General features: G+C 32.9%; 3 protein-coding genes and 1 long non-coding RNA gene across 5 annotated transcripts; 2 read left to right on the top strand and 2 right to left on the bottom strand.

Moving 5' to 3' along the window:
- Positions 1-2,385: 2,385 nt before the first annotated feature.
- Positions 2,386-3,937, bottom strand: LOC117236764 (rRNA-processing protein FCF1 homolog). Of its 2 annotated transcripts, XM_033499991.1 has the most exons (6): positions 3,886-3,937; positions 3,650-3,693; positions 3,212-3,294; positions 3,056-3,127; positions 2,670-2,979; positions 2,386-2,587 (listed from the first exon to the last, which is right to left on the bottom strand). In XM_033499991.1, exons 2-6 carry the CDS (start codon positions 3,665-3,667, stop codon positions 2,444-2,446), a joined length of 627 nt encoding a protein of 208 aa, XP_033355882.1. In that variant the 5' UTR covers positions 3,668-3,693; positions 3,886-3,937; the 3' UTR covers positions 2,386-2,443. The 2 variants fall into 2 exon arrangements, with proteins under 2 accessions (XP_033355882.1, XP_033355893.1); XM_033500002.1 differs by lacking the exons at positions 3,650-3,693; positions 3,886-3,937 and adding an exon at positions 3,449-3,576.
- Positions 3,938-4,940: 1,003 nt separating this feature from the next.
- Positions 4,941-9,687, top strand: LOC117241297 (nuclear RNA export factor 1-like). Its single transcript, XM_033507258.1, has 10 exons — positions 4,941-5,136; positions 5,218-5,531; positions 5,608-5,694; positions 5,788-6,034; positions 6,110-6,303; positions 6,390-6,502; positions 6,824-6,860; positions 6,949-7,184; positions 7,274-7,478; positions 7,559-9,687. The coding sequence occupies exons 1-10, from the start codon at positions 5,058-5,060 to the stop codon at positions 7,991-7,993; spliced, it is 1,947 nt and encodes a 648-aa protein (XP_033363149.1). The 5' UTR covers positions 4,941-5,057; the 3' UTR covers positions 7,994-9,687.
- Positions 9,688-10,006: 319 nt separating this feature from the next.
- Positions 10,007-18,178, bottom strand: LOC117241120 (integrin alpha-PS5-like). Its single transcript, XM_033507100.1, has 25 exons — positions 16,619-18,178; positions 16,416-16,552; positions 16,157-16,342; positions 15,963-16,070; positions 15,650-15,847; positions 15,391-15,570; positions 15,214-15,307; positions 14,498-14,736; positions 14,293-14,431; positions 14,151-14,215; positions 13,929-14,079; positions 13,781-13,866; positions 13,527-13,715; positions 13,331-13,430; positions 13,087-13,264; positions 12,821-13,014; positions 12,622-12,746; positions 12,121-12,552; positions 11,879-12,048; positions 11,625-11,808; positions 11,234-11,564; positions 11,056-11,152; positions 10,839-10,968; positions 10,723-10,779; positions 10,007-10,659 (listed from the first exon to the last, which is right to left on the bottom strand). The coding sequence occupies exons 1-25, from the start codon at positions 16,926-16,928 to the stop codon at positions 10,657-10,659; spliced, it is 4,083 nt and encodes a 1,360-aa protein (XP_033362991.1). The 5' UTR covers positions 16,929-18,178; the 3' UTR covers positions 10,007-10,656.
- On the top strand, positions 12,929-13,993 carry LOC117241315. The gene is made up of 2 exons (XR_004494943.1): positions 12,929-13,071; positions 13,151-13,993. It is a non-coding gene; the product is annotated as an uncharacterized LOC117241315 (long non-coding RNA).
- Positions 18,179-18,331: the final 153 nt, after the last annotated feature.

The raw sequence follows: 18,331 nt of genomic DNA, 5'->3' as shown, positions 1-18,331 counted from the left end.
GCCGTTATCCTCCCACCTTCGACTCTATCCTCGCGCATCCCAGCGTCGTCTCGCGCTGAGATATTCTCCCTTTTGCCCTCGAGGAACGAGCAATGCGGAGGCTCAGGTATGCAAGATGGCCGCCGCTGAGAAGCGTTCGCAACGAGGACCGCTTACGGGCGAACCAGGGAAAGAGACCGGCTATCCGTGAAACAGAGATGGAGCTAGCCGAGGGACGAAGATGGAACTTGCGTCGTATCGGAGGGACGAGGAAAGGACGACCGAGATGAATAATGCGCGGGGGAGGAGGGGTAGCAGAAGAACGAAGAGAAGAGGACAAGAGAGAGAAAGAGGCAGTTAGGTTGACAAGGGTGTGGGGTAGCGAGGAAGAGAGGCGGTGGAACGAGAGGTCTAGAACCACGATGCCGTAGATATATATCCGCGGCCCTGTAGCCACTTTTATAACTAATCCGTTACCACGATCGAACGCTTCGCTCGAACTTTCCACCTCTCTTCCCTCTCGGCTCTCTTCCGTCTTCTTTTTTCTCTCGATCGAGAGCACGGCCGCGCGAGCTACACGCGCGACTAGATTCTCTTCGCTGTTTTCCTTTAATCTAGTTTACTGGGTACCGGCCGCTATATGGACACCAGCGACTCCTCCTCCTCCCTCTACCGACCGTACGTGCCGATTACCGTATCGATAGCTAACCCGATTTACGCGTATGCGCCCACCGCCACTTCCTTCCTTTCTTCCTCTCTTTCTCTCTTCTTTTCTCTCTCCTCTTCCTTTTTTTCACGACGTAACGTAGGATCCTGAACACAGCGTCGCGTGGATAAGATTAAACCCGTGTACGGACGGTCCGGGGAACGTTTGAGAAATCGTTATCTAACAAGAACGGAAAGTATGCACATACCTACTACGCGCGCAGGATGGAATGCCACGGGAAATTAGGAGTCTCAAAGTTTTGCCTCCCAACTGTCTCGACTATGAACGTTTTAAGAATCTTTTTATCCGAATGGATCTGGTCGAGGCGTTTCAAACGGAAGCTATCCGTCGGAAATTGATCTTTTGCTTGATTTTTATAAAGTGACGCTCGACAACGTGTCGGTTTTATGATATCAACTTCCTGATTGGCAAAGGTTAACGACAAGTATTTGTCGCGAAGGAGGGTGCGGCAGGATGCCGCCGGTATCCGCGTGCTTGATATCCGATGTTCAGCGGTACGACAACGTGCATGCATATGCCATTTGTTGGTCCATGATATTCGAAAGGTTACGGTCCGAAAGACGACAAAAGATCCTGACATTTATCCAGACGATACGATACGAGCTCTGTGTGATACGACCAGTTTTACAATTCATCTGGTCGCTTGAACCGTATCGCGATCGCGTTAGTGTGAGAAGAACTGCAACGTTAAAAACGATTTTCTCGAACGTAACTTTGATTAATTGGATGCGAGTTTTGAATGGAAGTAGAAGTCGCGGTAAACAAGTAGTAATAACTGTGAAAAGTCAGCCAAGATGACTCGCGGTAGGAATAACTAATCTCGGCACAAAGGGTGATTTATCCGCGACACGCTTCCCATAAATGAACGTGATAAATTTAATAGAAAGCGAAATAATCGCCGTTATTCTTGAAATCTTCCGTTCGACGTTAAATCATCCGCGGCCCTCAACAACCGGTATATTAGGTATTCTTATCTTGCAAGTATCTCAACTTGGTATCATTTTCCGAACACACGTAGGGAACGTACTTTCCTGCAGCCCGATTTACCAATATAATTGTACAAGATAGATCGCTTGATCACGGTAACGCGCATCCACCAAAGCGTACTTCGTAAATCTTATCGGTAGATCCGCGATGGTACACGATGGATCTTCGTCGAGAAAGCTACGATTCGACCAGAAATGTGATCGCTTTCCGCGTAGGTAAGCGTTACGATCGCCAACACGGTCTTTGCCGAATCGCGATATCTTGGCCGAGTGCGAAAGTGGATCGTTGCAAACTTCTTAACAACTTATTTTGCGAGTCACGCCCGTGTAAATTTACCGCAGATCGTTCCTCACTCGAAATGGTCTTTTGCGCCCACTTGTCTAACATTATTTCGCGTTGCTACCATATACGGGGCAGCATCATTCACAAAACAGTAAAATTCTATCGAGTTGCGGTGTGTCACGTGGGCGTTACATGCAACAGCTTCATTGTTTCACCGAACAATAACTGTAACATGTTCTCTTCTGTTTATCTTCGACCGTTGGACAACCGCACAAAATGTGTCGATTGTCGGTCACTTCTGGACTACCTTCGAATGGAAGAGAAAAAAGCAATAAAGAAAAGCAGGGAAGAAATTTCTTTTTTATGTAAAGAAATCGTTTCGTCAACGATTTCTTCGTTAATGAAGATTATTAGAGAGTAAGATGTACAAGATTTATTACATAAATTTATACAATAAAAAAAGTGTGTTTATTTTTTAGGTGCTCCATACGCATCCGGCATTCTTTCTATGGTGTATCTATGCTGAGCAACGTACATTATAGGTACACCAGGTATTTTTCGTATTCTCCTCTTTAGATCTTTGTCGTTAGTTGCCACAATGTAGCATTTATGCTAAAAAATTGCAGTATTATAATTACTATAAATTATAAGTACTGTTAAGTAGACCTTTGATTTTGGAACAAATTATACTCACTTGAGTTACTCTATTGACGATACAGTCATCCGCATACGTGCCTTTGTGCATACAGTTTAACCTTTCAAATCTAGGATCTTTCATAATCCTTAAAGCTATTTTATACTTTTGGCCCAATTTTTCCATTTCACCCAACACACAATCCGTTATATATGGAATGCATTTAGCATAAAGGCATTCCATCATGTTTTCTATGATATCTAATTTATTTTTAATAGAGAAATTTATAAAATTTGTATCTACCAAAATATGATAAGGAGGTCCTAGTTGTGTGTTATATTGGAAAAACAATGCAGAGGACTGCTGGGGACTATAATAACATCATAATGGTATAATTTTATAATCTAATATTATAAAAATATTACAGCACATACAAGAATACTTACGCTTCTGTTATTTTAATTTCAGTTGGATTTTCTTTTTTAACTTTTCTTGGTGGTGCACGATGCTCTGGTTTTCTACAAATCGTAAATATGCATTGTGTAGGTGGTTCTACATAGTAACACTTTTTTACTTTGTGACTGATAATAAAATTGACTTACATTCTTGAATCTGTCAGGCTTATCATTCTTTTCATTTGTGCAAATCTTTGCATAACAACTTTTCGCGTCCTCTTATTTTTTCCCTGTACATTTCAAATAAGTTGAAAAATAACTTTATGTTTTGGCGTATAAGTTAAACAAAATCATTGCAATATCAAAATTTAAAAACATAACCTAAATACGCGTTTAACATATTTTATAAGAAATGTAATATTTTATAGATAAAATGTTATTTACCATTTTTTATGTTTAATACTCAATACTCTATTATGTTTACAATAAAAATTAGTATATCGATAATCTAATTTTTCACTTCAAAATATATACTGCGCTATAAATTGCGTGCTAAACTGTTCAGTACTACCAACACTAGTATTTTCTGTTTAATTATCTATTACCAGTACCAACGTAAAATATGAACCTGATTGTAATATATACCTTAATATCGCCATCCATGTGAAACTACCCGTAGAATATGTGCGCTGTTAAGTGGCTCCACATAATGTAGATATTGGCACGGTAAAAATAAATTGTGCAGCAACGTGGCCAAGATAACGAACAAAGAGAATTTAGTAACAAATTTATTGATTAAATGCAACAAAAATGTATGTAACAAATGTAACAAAATTATTTATCAATTATAATTATAATTATTCGCCAATTTTCATACTTACCTTTATTGCCATAGAATAATACATCGCTAAGACAAATCACTCGCTTTGCTATATGATATACATGAATAAAATCAATCTTTATTACATAAATATTACACAAATTTATATTGGATCTTAAATAGAATACTTTTTTATATCACAAGGTAGCATGAGTGTACTGTAAGGTGATTCATGTAGTAATGCAAGAATGTATGTAAACCGGAAGTCGTCCAAATCCGAAAGGCAGGGACTATGTTTAATAAATAATAAAATAATAAATAAATAGAATACTTTTTTTCAATTTTATAATCCGTATATAATAAAATAATAAATAAATAGAATACTTTTTTTCAATTTTATAATCCGTATATATAAGCAGAGAAAATAACGATTGAAAAATAAGGGAGAATTGTAACACTGAACTCAGTCTAGATGCATTTCCTGAAAGCGCAAAAATTGTTATAGTTCAAAGTTTTCTCAAGTTGTAATTAAGTTATTAAAATATAATTATTTATTTTGAAGGTTATTTCGTTCAAGTTTTTGCTCATTTCTAAGCGACTTGTTAATTTCATTAAACAATTCAATTTCAAATTTTGCAGATACAAGCAGAGTGCTTCCGCATTTGATTGGTAACAACCCAACTTGAAATTCTCCGAATTCCTGAACAGCCACGCAACGATCTCGTATACTGACAAACGAGATAGCCATAAATTCAAGAAAAATTAACTGATTCCTTTGTACTACAATTACATACTATATGACAATTATCTTTTCATCGTAATTCATAACTGTAATTTGAACAGATGCACAAAATATTCTTGCATTTTAATATTTTGGATTTTACCATTGACCGGAAGTACCCCACCTCTCTTGCTAACCCCCTACCTTCCTTGCTGACTCGCCATTTTCTTTCCGCTTTCTGGTAGTGACGCTGAGTCGTGTGCAGACGTTCAGAAGCACCGTGTCTTTCTGCTGTTAAGCACAGATCAAGTACAGTGCAAAATCTGTTGAATTATTGCCATTTTTACCAACATATTATTATTGTTGTTGCTATAAATATAATATATATAATTTGATTAAGTGCACAAAAGAATTATTTATGCCTTAATGTTTCTATAACTATCGAAACTTGCAATGGGCGTTGCACTTTGTTTCTGATCTTTTGTGGTCTTGTGTTGCTGAATTTGTAAAAGATGCCAAAAAAATCCAATAAATCCCAGTGGGGTGGCCGAGGTGGAAGACCTGGAAATTTTGACGATAAACACTATTTCGGTATATTTTTCATCATTACTCTTAGGTGATAAACGTAAGTGAAATTGGTCGCGTCTACATTAATTTTTTTGCTTTACACAGGGCACGATGACCGTGTACCCAGAAATGATAGAGGTTCCTACCTTAGTAATAGGCCTAGAGTATCATTCAAAACACAAGCAAGACCAACAAGGGATGTGCCTAGAAGTCTAACATTAGCATGCTTAGACGAAGATGTACAAATGGCAACAAGTTCCAATAATAATAATAACAATCGGCAAGTTATTATAACAGGAAGAAATAGAAGGACACAACGTGGAAGAAATAGCCCTGTGCCTCATAGAAGATATAGGTCTAGTTTAGTTCCTAGACCTAAGCGATTTCCTATGGGAGAAACCAATTGGTATAAAATTACTGTAAGTATATCAGGAAATAAATTTTAATGTTCGGTTTAGTTTTAGTTTTAATCATAAAAATCATTTTTGATTACAGATACCATATGGGCAGAAATATGATAAAGATTATATAATAAATAATCTTCTTAGTTATATAGCACCAGAAACTTTTCTTCCAATAATGGTAAATATGAAACATTTCAATTACATTATATAATTACAAATAAAATAATTACAAAGTGTGAACTCTGTACAAAATATAAAAATTTGTCAACAGTACCGAGTTTTTGGAAATGAAGCCAATTTTTACGTAGATGATGAGAAAATAGCCGTTGCGTTACTTGATTGTGATCGTAAAATTACAACTACTGATGGCTACAAATTATTAGTAAGAGTCTCCAAATCACCATTTCCTCAATGTGAAATTGATGCCAAGCTGAAAGAAAGATTGAAACAAGCTATGTCTAAACGATATATGCATGCTACAAATGCACTAGACTTGTCAAGGTTTCACAGAGATCCAGGTTAGAAAAATTTAAAGTAATATTTTACACATAAATTTCTTGTACGGAATATTGTAGTAATTTTGATTGTTACAGATCTGGTTTCTGACTACTTTTGTGCATTATTCCAACCTTCAATATTAAAAACAGTGTTGGACATTGTATCAGAATACATACCAGATTTGGAGGCATTAAATTTGGATGGAAATAAATTGCAGACAATCCAATATTTAAATATCCTGAATAGAAAATTTCTAAAGTTAAAGATATTGTATATTGGAGATAACAGGGTATGTAATTTAAGCTGATATAAGCTATGAGTATTTTATCGTTTATATCATAGTGATTGATTCAATATATAATTAACGTTTTGTAGATAAAGGATATTAACCAACTGGATATTATCAAAGATCTGAAGTTGGAAGAGCTTAAATTGGCAGGGAATCCTATATGCAACAAGTATAAATCCCGACAAAATGACTACATCAGGTAATGTAGTACTTCAATACGATCTTCCCTTTCACGGTCATGTATTTTCCAAATCTGAGTTGAGTTGATACTGTTTACAAATTTTAATTAATACCTACAATTAACAGTATATACACTAAAAATATCAACCTATTTATTTATTAGAATATCTATCATATTTTTAAATTATTTGAAATGAAGTAATAAGTAGTTCTTAAAAATTCCAAATTATTCCTGTATTCGTTCCATTACATTAAACCCTTATATTAATAAGGCAAATATTTCTGTTATTACGATTAACTTGGAGCTTCCGGGCTTCTGGCTTTTCTGTCCTGACAACAGCGACGTGCGGAGGAGGTTTCCTAAACTCCTGCGACTGGTAAGTAATAAACGATAATCGTATTATCAATCACTATACTTCATAAAATGAATGAAATCAGAAATAACTGCTTTTTATATTTTATAAGGATGGTATGGATCTCCCGAAGCCAATCTTATTCGATGTAGTGGACGAAGGAAACAAAATACCCCCTTCTCAGAGGATGTTTGTTGCAAATGCAAAAGCACAAGAAGTTGCTAGTCAATTTCTACAGCAATACTTCCTCATATTTGATAGTGAGAATCGTCAACCATTGCTAGATGCGTATGTCGAACATGCGTGTTTTAGCATGACTGTGTCTTATCCTCCTCACTATACTAACAAGTAAGTTTCTGCATACGGATTAACTCAGAAATAAACGACATATATTTTAATAATAATAAATAAATAATCTAATAAACGGGATATTACAGATTAAATGGATACCTAATGGAAAATAGAAACCTAATGGAAAACAAGAACCTAATGGACAATAGAAACCTGTACAGAACAAACGATACAAACAGAAGACAGAAGTTATTAAAACATGGTCGTTTGCCTGTGGTTTCATTTATTTCCCAAATGCCACAAACTTCGCATTATCTAAATACATTCACAATGGACATCAACCTGATAACAGTAAGATCTTATTTCTTTGTAAACAAAAACGAAATGTGCAACCTTATTCATTGTGTTATACAGCAACTTTATATTTCTAGGCTGGAATAATGTTGATTACAGTCACTGGACTGTTCAAAGAGCTTGACAAGAAAGAACAGCCTATTCGTTACTTTAATCGAACCTTTATAATAGTGCCGGAAGGAAATGGTTACTGTATTCGAAATGAACAACTACATATCAGTCAACCAACAGACGCACAATTAAAACAATTGAGTAGTCAACCACAAGCGCAAATACCAAATCCAGGATCACAGACTCCTTCGATTAGCGGCAATGAAGAATCATTAACAGTTCAGTTGCCCGAAGACGTAAAACAACAAATGACGATGACGCTCAGCCAACAAACAAATATGAACTTGGAATGGAGTTTAAAGTGTTTACAAGAAGTATCATGGAATTATGACAATGCGCTCTCAGCGTTTCAAGAATTTTACAAGCGGGGACAAGTACCAGCGGAAGCATTTAATAAATAAGAATATAATACGTGGAAAAGTAAGACTTAGAGAAATTTCAATTTTATTCGTTATTCTTTTCTGCTGCATGTGTCTTTACAGTACATGATAGATTTGTATCGTAATCAGTGTAAAGGTGCAGTTTTCCTAGATATTAGTTCTTTTTCTTTTCTCATCAAAAATAGGGAGTTAATTTTAATCGTATTCATTATGTGTTACAAATGGACATTGACTTTTTTTTCTTACTTTATAATTATAAGAAATTACTGCTTAAAGTCTTATGCGTTTATTGTCTTTATAGCGAATAAAAAGAAGATTGTTGTAAAATACTGAAAGCAGCCAATAATTTTTTCCACAAAGTATTGTATTTAATAGCAATCTTCTTTTTATGTCAATGAAATGCATAATGCTTTTATCATTAAAGAATATAAGATGTATATTATTTTTATTTTAAGAGTAGTTGTCTCTCGTAAGTTAAAATTTAGTCATGATTTTTAGCTTTAAAAAATTTCAGGGGATGTTGATACTAGTGTGCGATACAATTGATTTTGACTTTCATTTTTGTATGTCTGAAGTTTCGTACAGCAATACAATATTCCAAACTTCAGATTTTAATTTCTTATAATTATTTACAACATACAATTGTAATTCACTTTTGGAATTATATCGAACATGAGCATTGTGTTCATTATGAGAAACACAAATAATACTTAGATTTCTCGCACTGCTAGTTCAATTACGAATCATATTTCGTATGTATATAATGATGCACATTTTATATTATGATTCAAGTAATCTATATCTGATACGTTTGGTCTATCCTAGAATACGTGTGCGATAATACTCTAACGTTTGTAAATAGACAATTTTATAATACTATGTAATTATTTGTGCCTTTCTTTGATTAAACTGTCAAATGAAATGAGCATCATTATGTATGTGATATAGATTAGTTTACATTAAATTTAATAAGGCTACAATGTCATGAATGTATAATCTTAGAAAGATTATATCACATCTCACTTCATATCATGCTGGTTGTTCGTATTTATAATAAATATGTTACATAATTTTATGAACATTTAAATAATGAAAACATCTGTCACATAGCGTGAAAAAAATCTATTCTCTCTGTAGCGAATTTCTTTAATCAGTTTGATATTAAAGTTATTGTGATAAAATAATAGTTCTAGCAAAAGAACTTAACATCGATAATAAAAGAGATACGAATCAACCAGCATGAAATGTTTGTATCAGTTGTTGGGAATTGAAGTACCGCGTTAATTTTATACCTTTCGGAATCTGCGCAAATTTATATATAGATGCATTGTTAGTATCTATATCCATTATTATATGTTTCTGTCAAATCTGCAAATCCAAAGATTAGCTACAGTTCGTGAGCATAAATTATTCGTTGGTATCCGTAAAGAACGCGCGTTTAATAAAACTATATCACTCTATTATGTTACACATATCCAGGGGATAGAGATGAACTAGCCCTCACGATATGTAATCTATTTAATTTATTCATTTCTGAAAATGGTCGAATTGCCTTTGTAATGAAAAAGAAGGACACTGATGAAAGAACGAAAAACAATAGTTCTGATGGATCAGCTGAAATTCTAACAAGGAAGTTTGATCTTTCTTGTCGAAGCTTGTCGATATGCAACAAAATGTGCTACGACAAACAGTCACACAATATTTGTGCAATGTTAAGAAACAACATGACATTGAAAAGGCTGAACTGCATTCGACCGTATCAGTTACTGCTGTGAACTGAACCCACAGAAAGTTTTGTGCTGTATTGATGTCGATCAGACAGGAGCTATAACCGGCTCTTAATTTTGTGTCTTTTTAAAGACATAGTAAATCATACTGGCACATGAAACTGATCGCAGTGGTATGACAACGAAACTAAAGAATGGAACAAAATGTATTCGATGTAACGCAGTTTGTTTGAAAGAATTATTCTACGACATAGAATTATTAGTACAATTATATAAAATAAGCATGATTGATATATTACCGAGAGTATAATTTATGCTCACATTCTGTACAGATCTTATTAAAATGATAGAATATTTGTAGCAGTACTGCAAGTTCTTCGGGAAAAATATTTGTTCCAATGTACTGCTAGTCGTTATCAAATGTTTTTTCTTTTGCTATATAGAAAGAATGTCATTCAAAAAGGAAGCGAGAGGAAATGTAGAGAAGGAAATAGGGAAACTCAAAAAATGTGAAAAAGATATTTTTATTATCATATACATCACATATGTAGTAATAGATCGATTGATTCAGTAGGGAATATTATTGTTATTTCATTGCGAACTATTGCGTTTATAACTTCATCTTTAATTAAACAAAATATGTAAATAACTGATTAATGTATATGTTCAAGATACATTTTTACATTATGTATACTTGTCAGATTAGGGTACTTGAACATAACATACAAGATGGAAATATGTAACTTGTAATTAATAAAAGTAGATATTTGTATACATAATATATAAGCGTTTTTCATCGGAGGCAATAAATGTAATGTAAATAAGAATTAGAAATTTATTAAATAAAATTCGGTTTTTACAGAATAAATGTGAAGTATTTGATATTTTTTAAGTACTTCCCGTCCACTAAATATCACGTATTTTCAGGTTCAATCACCGCCAAGATCCCGCTTTCTATCACTTACGAATAAGATGTTAATTAATTTTTACTTCTAAAATCATAGGATGCCATAGAATACTTACTTCATCAATTTCTTGTTTCGTTAAGTCCTGTTTTCCTTTCCGTTTAAAGAAACCTAACTGAAAAATGTTATTAAATTAAACATGTTATAATCACGTTCAATAAAAAGATATCTTACCATGTTTAAAATTGCGACACAAATGCATAATAATAACAGCCCCAGCAAAACAGAAACGATAATAATCCATAGCTGTAGCTTTTCCATTTTTGGAGTGTAATAGAACATTGTCATAACTTCTATTGTGGAACTATTTTTAATCATTTTTAAATTATTTCAGATAATATATAGATACAAGTATTTAGAAAATATGTAATAAAATGTAAAATATATTTACCGGGTTCCATTGATATCTAGCCTTTCATCTGGTTTTATGATTTCTACGTTCACCTCGGTGGTAAATTTGACAACGGCTCTTTTATTCCTAAAGTTGGCTTAAGATATCGAAAAAAGCGTAAATGAATGAAACATGTAACCGTATGTTATATGTATGAAGAAGTAATATAAGTGATTACCTTTAAATTTATCGACATTTAATAAAAATTTAATCACCAACTTTCCAACATCTTGTAACGTTTTCAGCGTATTTAAACTGCATATGATGGTCGTACAAGCTATGTCAGGTGTTGAACAATTTATATAAATAATATTATCTGTCAAATTTTTGTTCAACGTTTCTGAAGTTTGAACATTCTTCGCGTCACTTAGGTATACGGCTGAAGCCTCTACGTTTCTTTTGTGTATATCAAATTTATCTAAGAATGATTCCTCTTGAACTTCACCTAATTGACTATCCACTAAAGTACTCTCGGAAGAGCATTCAAAAAGTTCCCCTGATATGTATAGCTAAAAACATATTTCATCGACAATTTATATCTACAAGAAAGAGAGTCCATAGATTCTTACTTGAGGTTTGTACATGTATATCAAAGTTGTTGAGTCTTCAGTAGCTAATGGCACTTTAACAGCAAGTTGTGCATCTTCTATAGGCGATGCTCCAAGTTTATACACTTGATAAGTATGTTGAAAAGTAATATTTGAAGAACTTTCGTTTAAAGTAGTTAAATAGTAGGCTTCTTCATTTGCTTTCCTGAAAAATAATATTAGTCAAAACAAATGTATTGTTTGCTACAAGACAAATATATCTAAATAATACGAACCCATGCAGAGATAGAGAAACCTCGTTTACTAAATTAAGAGTTTTGCTTATATTCGTCATTCCATGATTTATACTACGAGTTTTTATGATTGCGTAAAAATATAATTTATTATGGTCATACAGCGATCCATTAATTAAGTGTCTCATATCCAAGTTTAATTTAACACTTCTCTATAAAAAAAAAGCATAAATTTTTATTATCATACATTAGCAATACGATTTGTAAGAAAATGTTCAAAGTACCTCTTCTCCGTTCCAAATGGGGTTTCCCGTATCACAGATTACTATCAAATTTTCTTTCGAGTTATCTTCTTGACAAAAGGGTAAAATGCTACGTAACATTATTCTCTCAGGTAATGTGAACTCAAGTATGGTAAGGTACGCAGGTTCTCCATAGTTTTTCAAACTGATTTCTAAACTTATATCGCTCGAACCAATAACCCACGTATCGTTGTATTGTATATTATAAAATTTTGCAGTAGCGGATATATTAGAATTACAAACTTTATCTTCTCCACAACCGATGTTGAAAGGAAGGAAAGCTTGAGCAGTTTGTAATTTATTGTTTCGCTTTTCAACAAGACAGTATTTGCAAAAATTACTCGACGTATTATCATATAAAAAATCATGTTTCGCAAAAATACTAATCGGCTCGATAAAATCTCGTATGTTTCTCTAGGAAATATCATATTAAATAAACCATAAGTTGATATAAAATTGACACAAAAATATGTTTAATATTACCGAAATATTAACTTGAGCAGATAGGCAAACATTTGACGTCAAGTTAGAAGATTTCAACTCCAAAATTGTTTGTTGAGTTCGCTGGTAACGTTCGTCTATAGTAACTGTAACCTTAGATTTTATAGCTAGAAATGAATTATGATTCACTGAAAAATATAAACAGCTTTAACCGTATGTAAAGATTTACATAATTACATACATGTACCTTGCTCACTATTATAACGTACATTACGTACAAAGTATAGCGGGCATATTTTAACTAAGAATTGCCTAGCGTCTCTTTGTAAAGTATTAGGTACAGTCTCAATTAAAAGTTGTGTTTTTGTTACTGGTTTACTACGTAGTATTATAGCGTGTCCTGATTTGTATGCTCCAACTGCGATATCCAAATATCTGCGCGTAGAAGATTATTGGACCGGGTACTGATCAAATAGATTTAAATATCGCATGGTGAGTTTTACCAACCCATTTGCATCGATATCAACCGGTTTCGATATTGAAAATCCAAATCTCTGTATTTTCTGCGAAGGACGCCGTAAAAATTTTGCAGCTTCGATTCGCTCTGACACTTCCAGATAATCTGAACCGCCGTTAAATACATAGATCACGCCGTCATTCTCCCAAGGTGATCCCACAATAATATCTATTGCAATAAGAAAACAAATTCTATAAAAACCTACGCCATTTGATATAAATGGATTCGGATTACCATCGAATCCATCGGCATCCAAATCACCGCTAGCTATGGCATATCCAAAATGACCTCCTTCTGCGGTCCCGTATAATATTTGAGTCATTTCAAATTGTCCCTGCAAGAAATACATAAAGTACCTACGCCAGAGCTCTGCACTATGCAGTACGATATACTGTGAGACAATATATTTTCAGCGCGAAATACTTCTTACTTTAGATGTACCGACAAATACGTAGACTCTGCCGTTATCTTCTCCCCAAAGAGGTGCTCCAATTAGAAGATCATCTAAACCGTCATTGTTTAAATCCCCTACGGCCAAACTGGCTCCAAAAAATTCGCCAATATGAGTTCCATCTAGCTTTGTAACGAACTCACGCGACTCCGGGTTGACTATTATTACCTAGAGAAAGAAATTGTTCATCGAAAATCTTTAATTTGATATAATTTCGAGATATTGTTAATTACCGTGCCAACATAGTGCCACCCGGGAGCTCCACTGGCGAAGAGTAATTGATCTTTTTTGAAGAAGTAACCAGATTCAACGCTGTATCCTGTAAATGTATATAGTTGCATACTAATCATAAAAATAAGTTTGTCGGTATAAAGGCCATACCAAACTGAGATAAATTGTCAAGAAACGACAACTCTATGGACATCGTTTCATTTAAATATACTACATCCACGGTGCCATAATCTTCGTGTTTTGGCTTCCCTACGATGCGATTTATTTTTCTCTCTTTTTTGCCTTCGTTGCCTTTGGTTTGCTAGATTTTATTATAAAAACGTTACTATATGATATAAAAGAATATAACAGTCAAAAATAATATTTATATACCTTCATTGAAGCATAATGAACAGAAAAGCCATGAAGCGGATTGTACCAAAATTTCGAATCGAAACCTAATCGATCGAAATGATATAATTATTTAATACATACGTTATAATATTAATCATAATTTTAATAATTAATTACATACTATAGGACATAAGATTCTTGTCTTCGATTGACAACACGTCCGAAGAAACTTTCCCACTGTAACACATGCCTTGCAAAGTTTCGAAATTAATATTTGTGAATGGTTTTGAAATCACTACAATTGTCCGCGGTGCGCACACCTATGATTAAAATGTCATTAAAAATTGTATTTAATATCACGAAATTGTTATTAACATTCCACTTACTGTCAGAATCCCATTTATTTCGTCTACAGAAATGGCACTCCCAAACCAACCAAATTGTTTCCGTATAAGTATGTTCATTGCGAACCGCGTTTCGTATCCTTTTTCGTTCTCAATCTTTTCTGGCTTGATTATTTGACATTTGCTATTTTTAATCGCACACCGGAACACGACACCAGGTTCGATCAGGTACGGAAATCTCTGTATAGAAGGCGAGGAATAATTTCCTTTCGGTGCTCCAACTATCAACCTTTCGTAATTATTATATAAAAATTAAATACGATCTAAGAGAACAAATTGATCGATATTTCACATACAAGGAATAATATACGTTACCAGGGTGTATCAGTGTCCGGTTCGTAGTATAAACGTACAGTGTAACCGAAATAATTATTAACGTTATAAGAATAAATAATAGGAAAATCTATGTCTATATTATATCCATACACTGTTCCAACGAACAAGAGGAATATTTCTATAACAAATATTCTGTAAACCATCGTGGCGAATTCAAACTTTACGTGCTCGTCGGAAAAAAGTATAAAACTATCGCAAATTTTTATTCAAGCACAGGAAGACAAATGATAATACAATCGTTGAGATATGTGTCATCATAATACAATTTAACTGTGACTAATGAATCATTTATTTCATCAAACTCATCGTTGTATTACAAGGATATATAAAAAGAATCTGTAGCTGCATTTAAAATCGCATACCTAAAATTTTTGAATTTTTTAGCATGTGTTTTTCGATATCCTTCATGTAATATGGTAAACGATCTCGTGGGTCCTTCGCTGGTAATTTAGGACACTACATATATAAAACATATTCACAACTTATATATTTCTAATGTGACATTTATACTTTTAAATAATCAAAGATTGTAAGTATACTTTGGATTGTTCCCTTAATTCCAAAGCTGCAGGCATTAGTTGGATAGTTCTCTTTTCTCTCTTATCTAAAGTAGGGTGATTCATAAATAATGGTATTTGAAATTTATCCTGATGTGTAAGCTCTTCAAATTTTTTCATCATCTCCCAGAATACTAAAACTTCTCTAGGGTCAATACAACTCTAAAAACATAAGAAACATTATTAGGACTAATTGCAAGTTATCAAAATTCTAAAGCTATATTAAATAAAAATTGCACACTTTTGCAGCTAATTCAAGTCCAACTTCATCAGCCTCAGTTTCAGATTTTCTTTTGTACCAAGAAAAAATGGCACCAAACAATATATACATAGTTAAACAAAGTGTAGCTGCTGCTCTACTTTCATAAAATAACCAAATTAGAAATGAAAATACAATAGTTGCAACGTAATTTATCACTCCAAAAGACAGTATTTCTGACTAGAAACAATTATATTATCATTAATTATTATTTCCTGGATTAGCATTTTCTTCTTTTATGAAATATTAATTATGAAATATTAAAAACGTCATTTACAAAATAATTATAACTCACTGTATGAAGAAGCATATTATGTGATATTTCATGGGCTAAAATAAATGTTAGTTGATCATTGCTTTTAATAAAGTTGAAGATGTCAATAATTACAATGATATTTCTATCCTAAAACATTTAAAATAAAATGTAATTTTTATTATGTAGAGTAAAATTTTATTTCACTTTTTTATATATGTAGATGATCTACATACTGGTAAGATTATAACATTAGGAAATGATGCTATATTATCAAATATACGATGGATTATAGTAATAGTCCAATCAGTGTCTTTAAATAAATTTTTATTAGAGTTCATCAACCGCTTTAGTGCTGTGGCAATTATTTTATATTTGGGATCATGTAATGGTACCACGTTTTTCTGATTTTGCACTATTACCTATATAAATTTGTGACTATGTGAAATACTGCCATTACTTTCAGTTCACCCAAATTTTTGTTTAAGTACATACTTGAAATAAAATTTTAGAACTTTCAATTTGTTGAGCTTGATCAACTAAAATTAAACGTAGTTTCTTTCTTATTGGATCTTCCTTCAAATGTGTCAAGCAATAAGCAAATAAAATGAAAGATAGAAATCCCAAAGAACCTAGAAATACATATAACATATATTTCTTATGTTATTTTAAATACTTATACGTGACAGATAGTATACCATAAATAATATATTTCCTTCGGTTAAACCACCTTATATATTTTTGCTGTTGTTCTATAGTTTGTTTCAACCACCATTTTCTTACAAAATGACCACAACAGCATGATCCAAAGCATAGAATTAATGGTGCAGGACAATTTAATCTTTGAGTTGTATGAAAATTTGATATTTGAAATTTCAAACCCTGCCATCTTCTTTCAAGTTTTTTACATTGAATCGAAAATGTTCTATAATTGGTACTATACAATAGACTTCTTTTTGTAAATGTTAAAGCTCTACCAGTCGTTACTCGAAGATATTTGAAATACATTATTTATTCAGAACATTTATATAAATGAAACCATTATAGCAGTATAACTTTTCAATAAATCTTTACGAAGGTTATACACTGAAAAACTTTGCATAGGTCTTTCCTGAAGCGATAATTACTTTGTATGGCATAATATAAGGTTAGGATACATCTTGTTGCTGAAGATCAGATGAAAAAAGAAACATTTAAAGGGAAAAAAAGAGAAAGAGCATATGCTATATGTACTGTAATATATGTTGCTTGCGTTAAAAAGAACAGTATTTTTAGAAAGAAAACCATAAATCCGGTATACGAATGCCTGACAAATGTTTTTTTATAATGGTATCAGTGTATTGATGCATCAGCTGATATGTGTCAAAAAAGGCAGCTTCGCTTTCCTTCGTACAGACGTGAACTGTTGATACTTTAAATGACCTCTTGCGAAGAAGGTTTACTTAAGAATTGTATTATTGTATTGAGGAAAAAAATGAAATGCTCCAACGTATTTAAATGAATCTCGCAATTTCATTATATCTAAATATATTTTTAACTGAATATTTAAGAACTATTTAACGTATGTAATGTTAGAGATTTGTCATAAGGTTATAATCGATAATTCAAGCAAGATCGATTAATAACTGTTACAATAGCTGATCAAAACTAATACATAGAATCTAATTTTTTCCCAAATTAACCGCAAATCGAGGATACTCAATTAATTTTCTCGTTTCTTAACGTACAATACACAATATATCTCAGCAAACGTAAAATATCTTAAAATCACTTTGCATAGAAAATGTTGAGAAAGACAATTATATGTATACTTTATTTATGTCTTTCAATCTTAAGCCATTCTTTAGGGATAACTAGTAAATTATTTTTTCACAAATAATTGGAAAATTACATAATTGTTTATATTTATTTATAACATTCAACTTTCAAACAATATATATGCAAATGACCAACGTTATTTTAAGGTACATATTAGTCTCCTCTTTCAGTTATCAATTTCAAAAAAACAAAACGAAAACAAGTCGGTTCGGTTAGAATAAAAATATTTAAGAAACTCATGCGAAGATTACTATGAAAATAAAACGAAAAATTCACAAACGAGACTTAAATGCGTATGACGTATATATGCATATATACTGATCGTTCTTGAAAATAAACCGGACAGGGATAAATTTATGGAGATACAAATTAGAAAGGAATTCGATTGAATATTGAATATGAAAACGGTGCAATTTCTAAGAACAATATACCGATACAGTAAGCGAAGCAGAAAGCACGTACTCGTACGTCTGCTATAAAGGGTTCGGTGTTGATTCTCGGTGCAGCTAGCGGCCAAGGATGCGTGTATTTGTGCGCGTTTTCATGCGCCGGTATTTGCGCGTGCGTCCGTGTGTAAATGCAGGCGCAAGAGT

Source organism: Bombus vosnesenskii, unplaced genomic scaffold, assembly GCF_011952255.1.
Source record: "Bombus vosnesenskii isolate JDL3184/JDL3185 unplaced genomic scaffold, Bvos_JDL3184-5_v1.1 scf7180000013264, whole genome shotgun sequence".
NCBI classification, from domain to species: Eukaryota; Metazoa; Arthropoda; class Insecta; order Hymenoptera; family Apidae; genus Bombus; species Bombus vosnesenskii.
The sequence above is the reverse complement of the archived record's forward strand: the minus strand, read 5'-3'. Positions and strand labels throughout refer to the sequence as shown.

Bases quoted from the DNA above. Each gene is read 5' to 3' on its own strand.
- LOC117236764 (XM_033499991.1), bottom strand. The intron at 2,980-3,055 runs GTAAGTATTCTT...ATGTTATTATAG, and splicing joins GAAATTAAAATAACAGAAGC to TCCCCAGCAGTCCTCTGCAT. The intron at 2,588-2,669 runs GTGAGTATAATT...GCAATTTTTTAG, and splicing joins TCGTCAATAGAGTAACTCAA to CATAAATGCTACATTGTGGC.
- LOC117241120 (XM_033507100.1), bottom strand. From the start codon at position 16,928: ATGTATTTCAAATATCTTCGAGTAACGACTGGTAGAGCTTTAACATTT. The intron at 16,553-16,618 runs GTATACTATCTG...ATGTATTTCTAG, and splicing joins AAGGAAATATATTATTTATG to GTTCTTTGGGATTTCTATCT. The intron at 15,848-15,962 runs GTGAGTTATAAT...AATTGTTTCTAG, and splicing joins ATAATATGCTTCTTCATACA to TCAGAAATACTGTCTTTTGG.
- LOC117241297 (XM_033507258.1), top strand. From the start codon at position 5,058: ATGCCAAAAAAATCCAATAAATCCCAGTGGGGTGGCCGAGGTGGAAGA. The intron at 5,532-5,607 runs GTAAGTATATCA...TTTTGATTACAG, and splicing joins CCAATTGGTATAAAATTACT to ATACCATATGGGCAGAAATA. The intron at 6,861-6,948 runs GTAAGTAATAAA...ATATTTTATAAG, and splicing joins TTCCTAAACTCCTGCGACTG to GATGGTATGGATCTCCCGAA.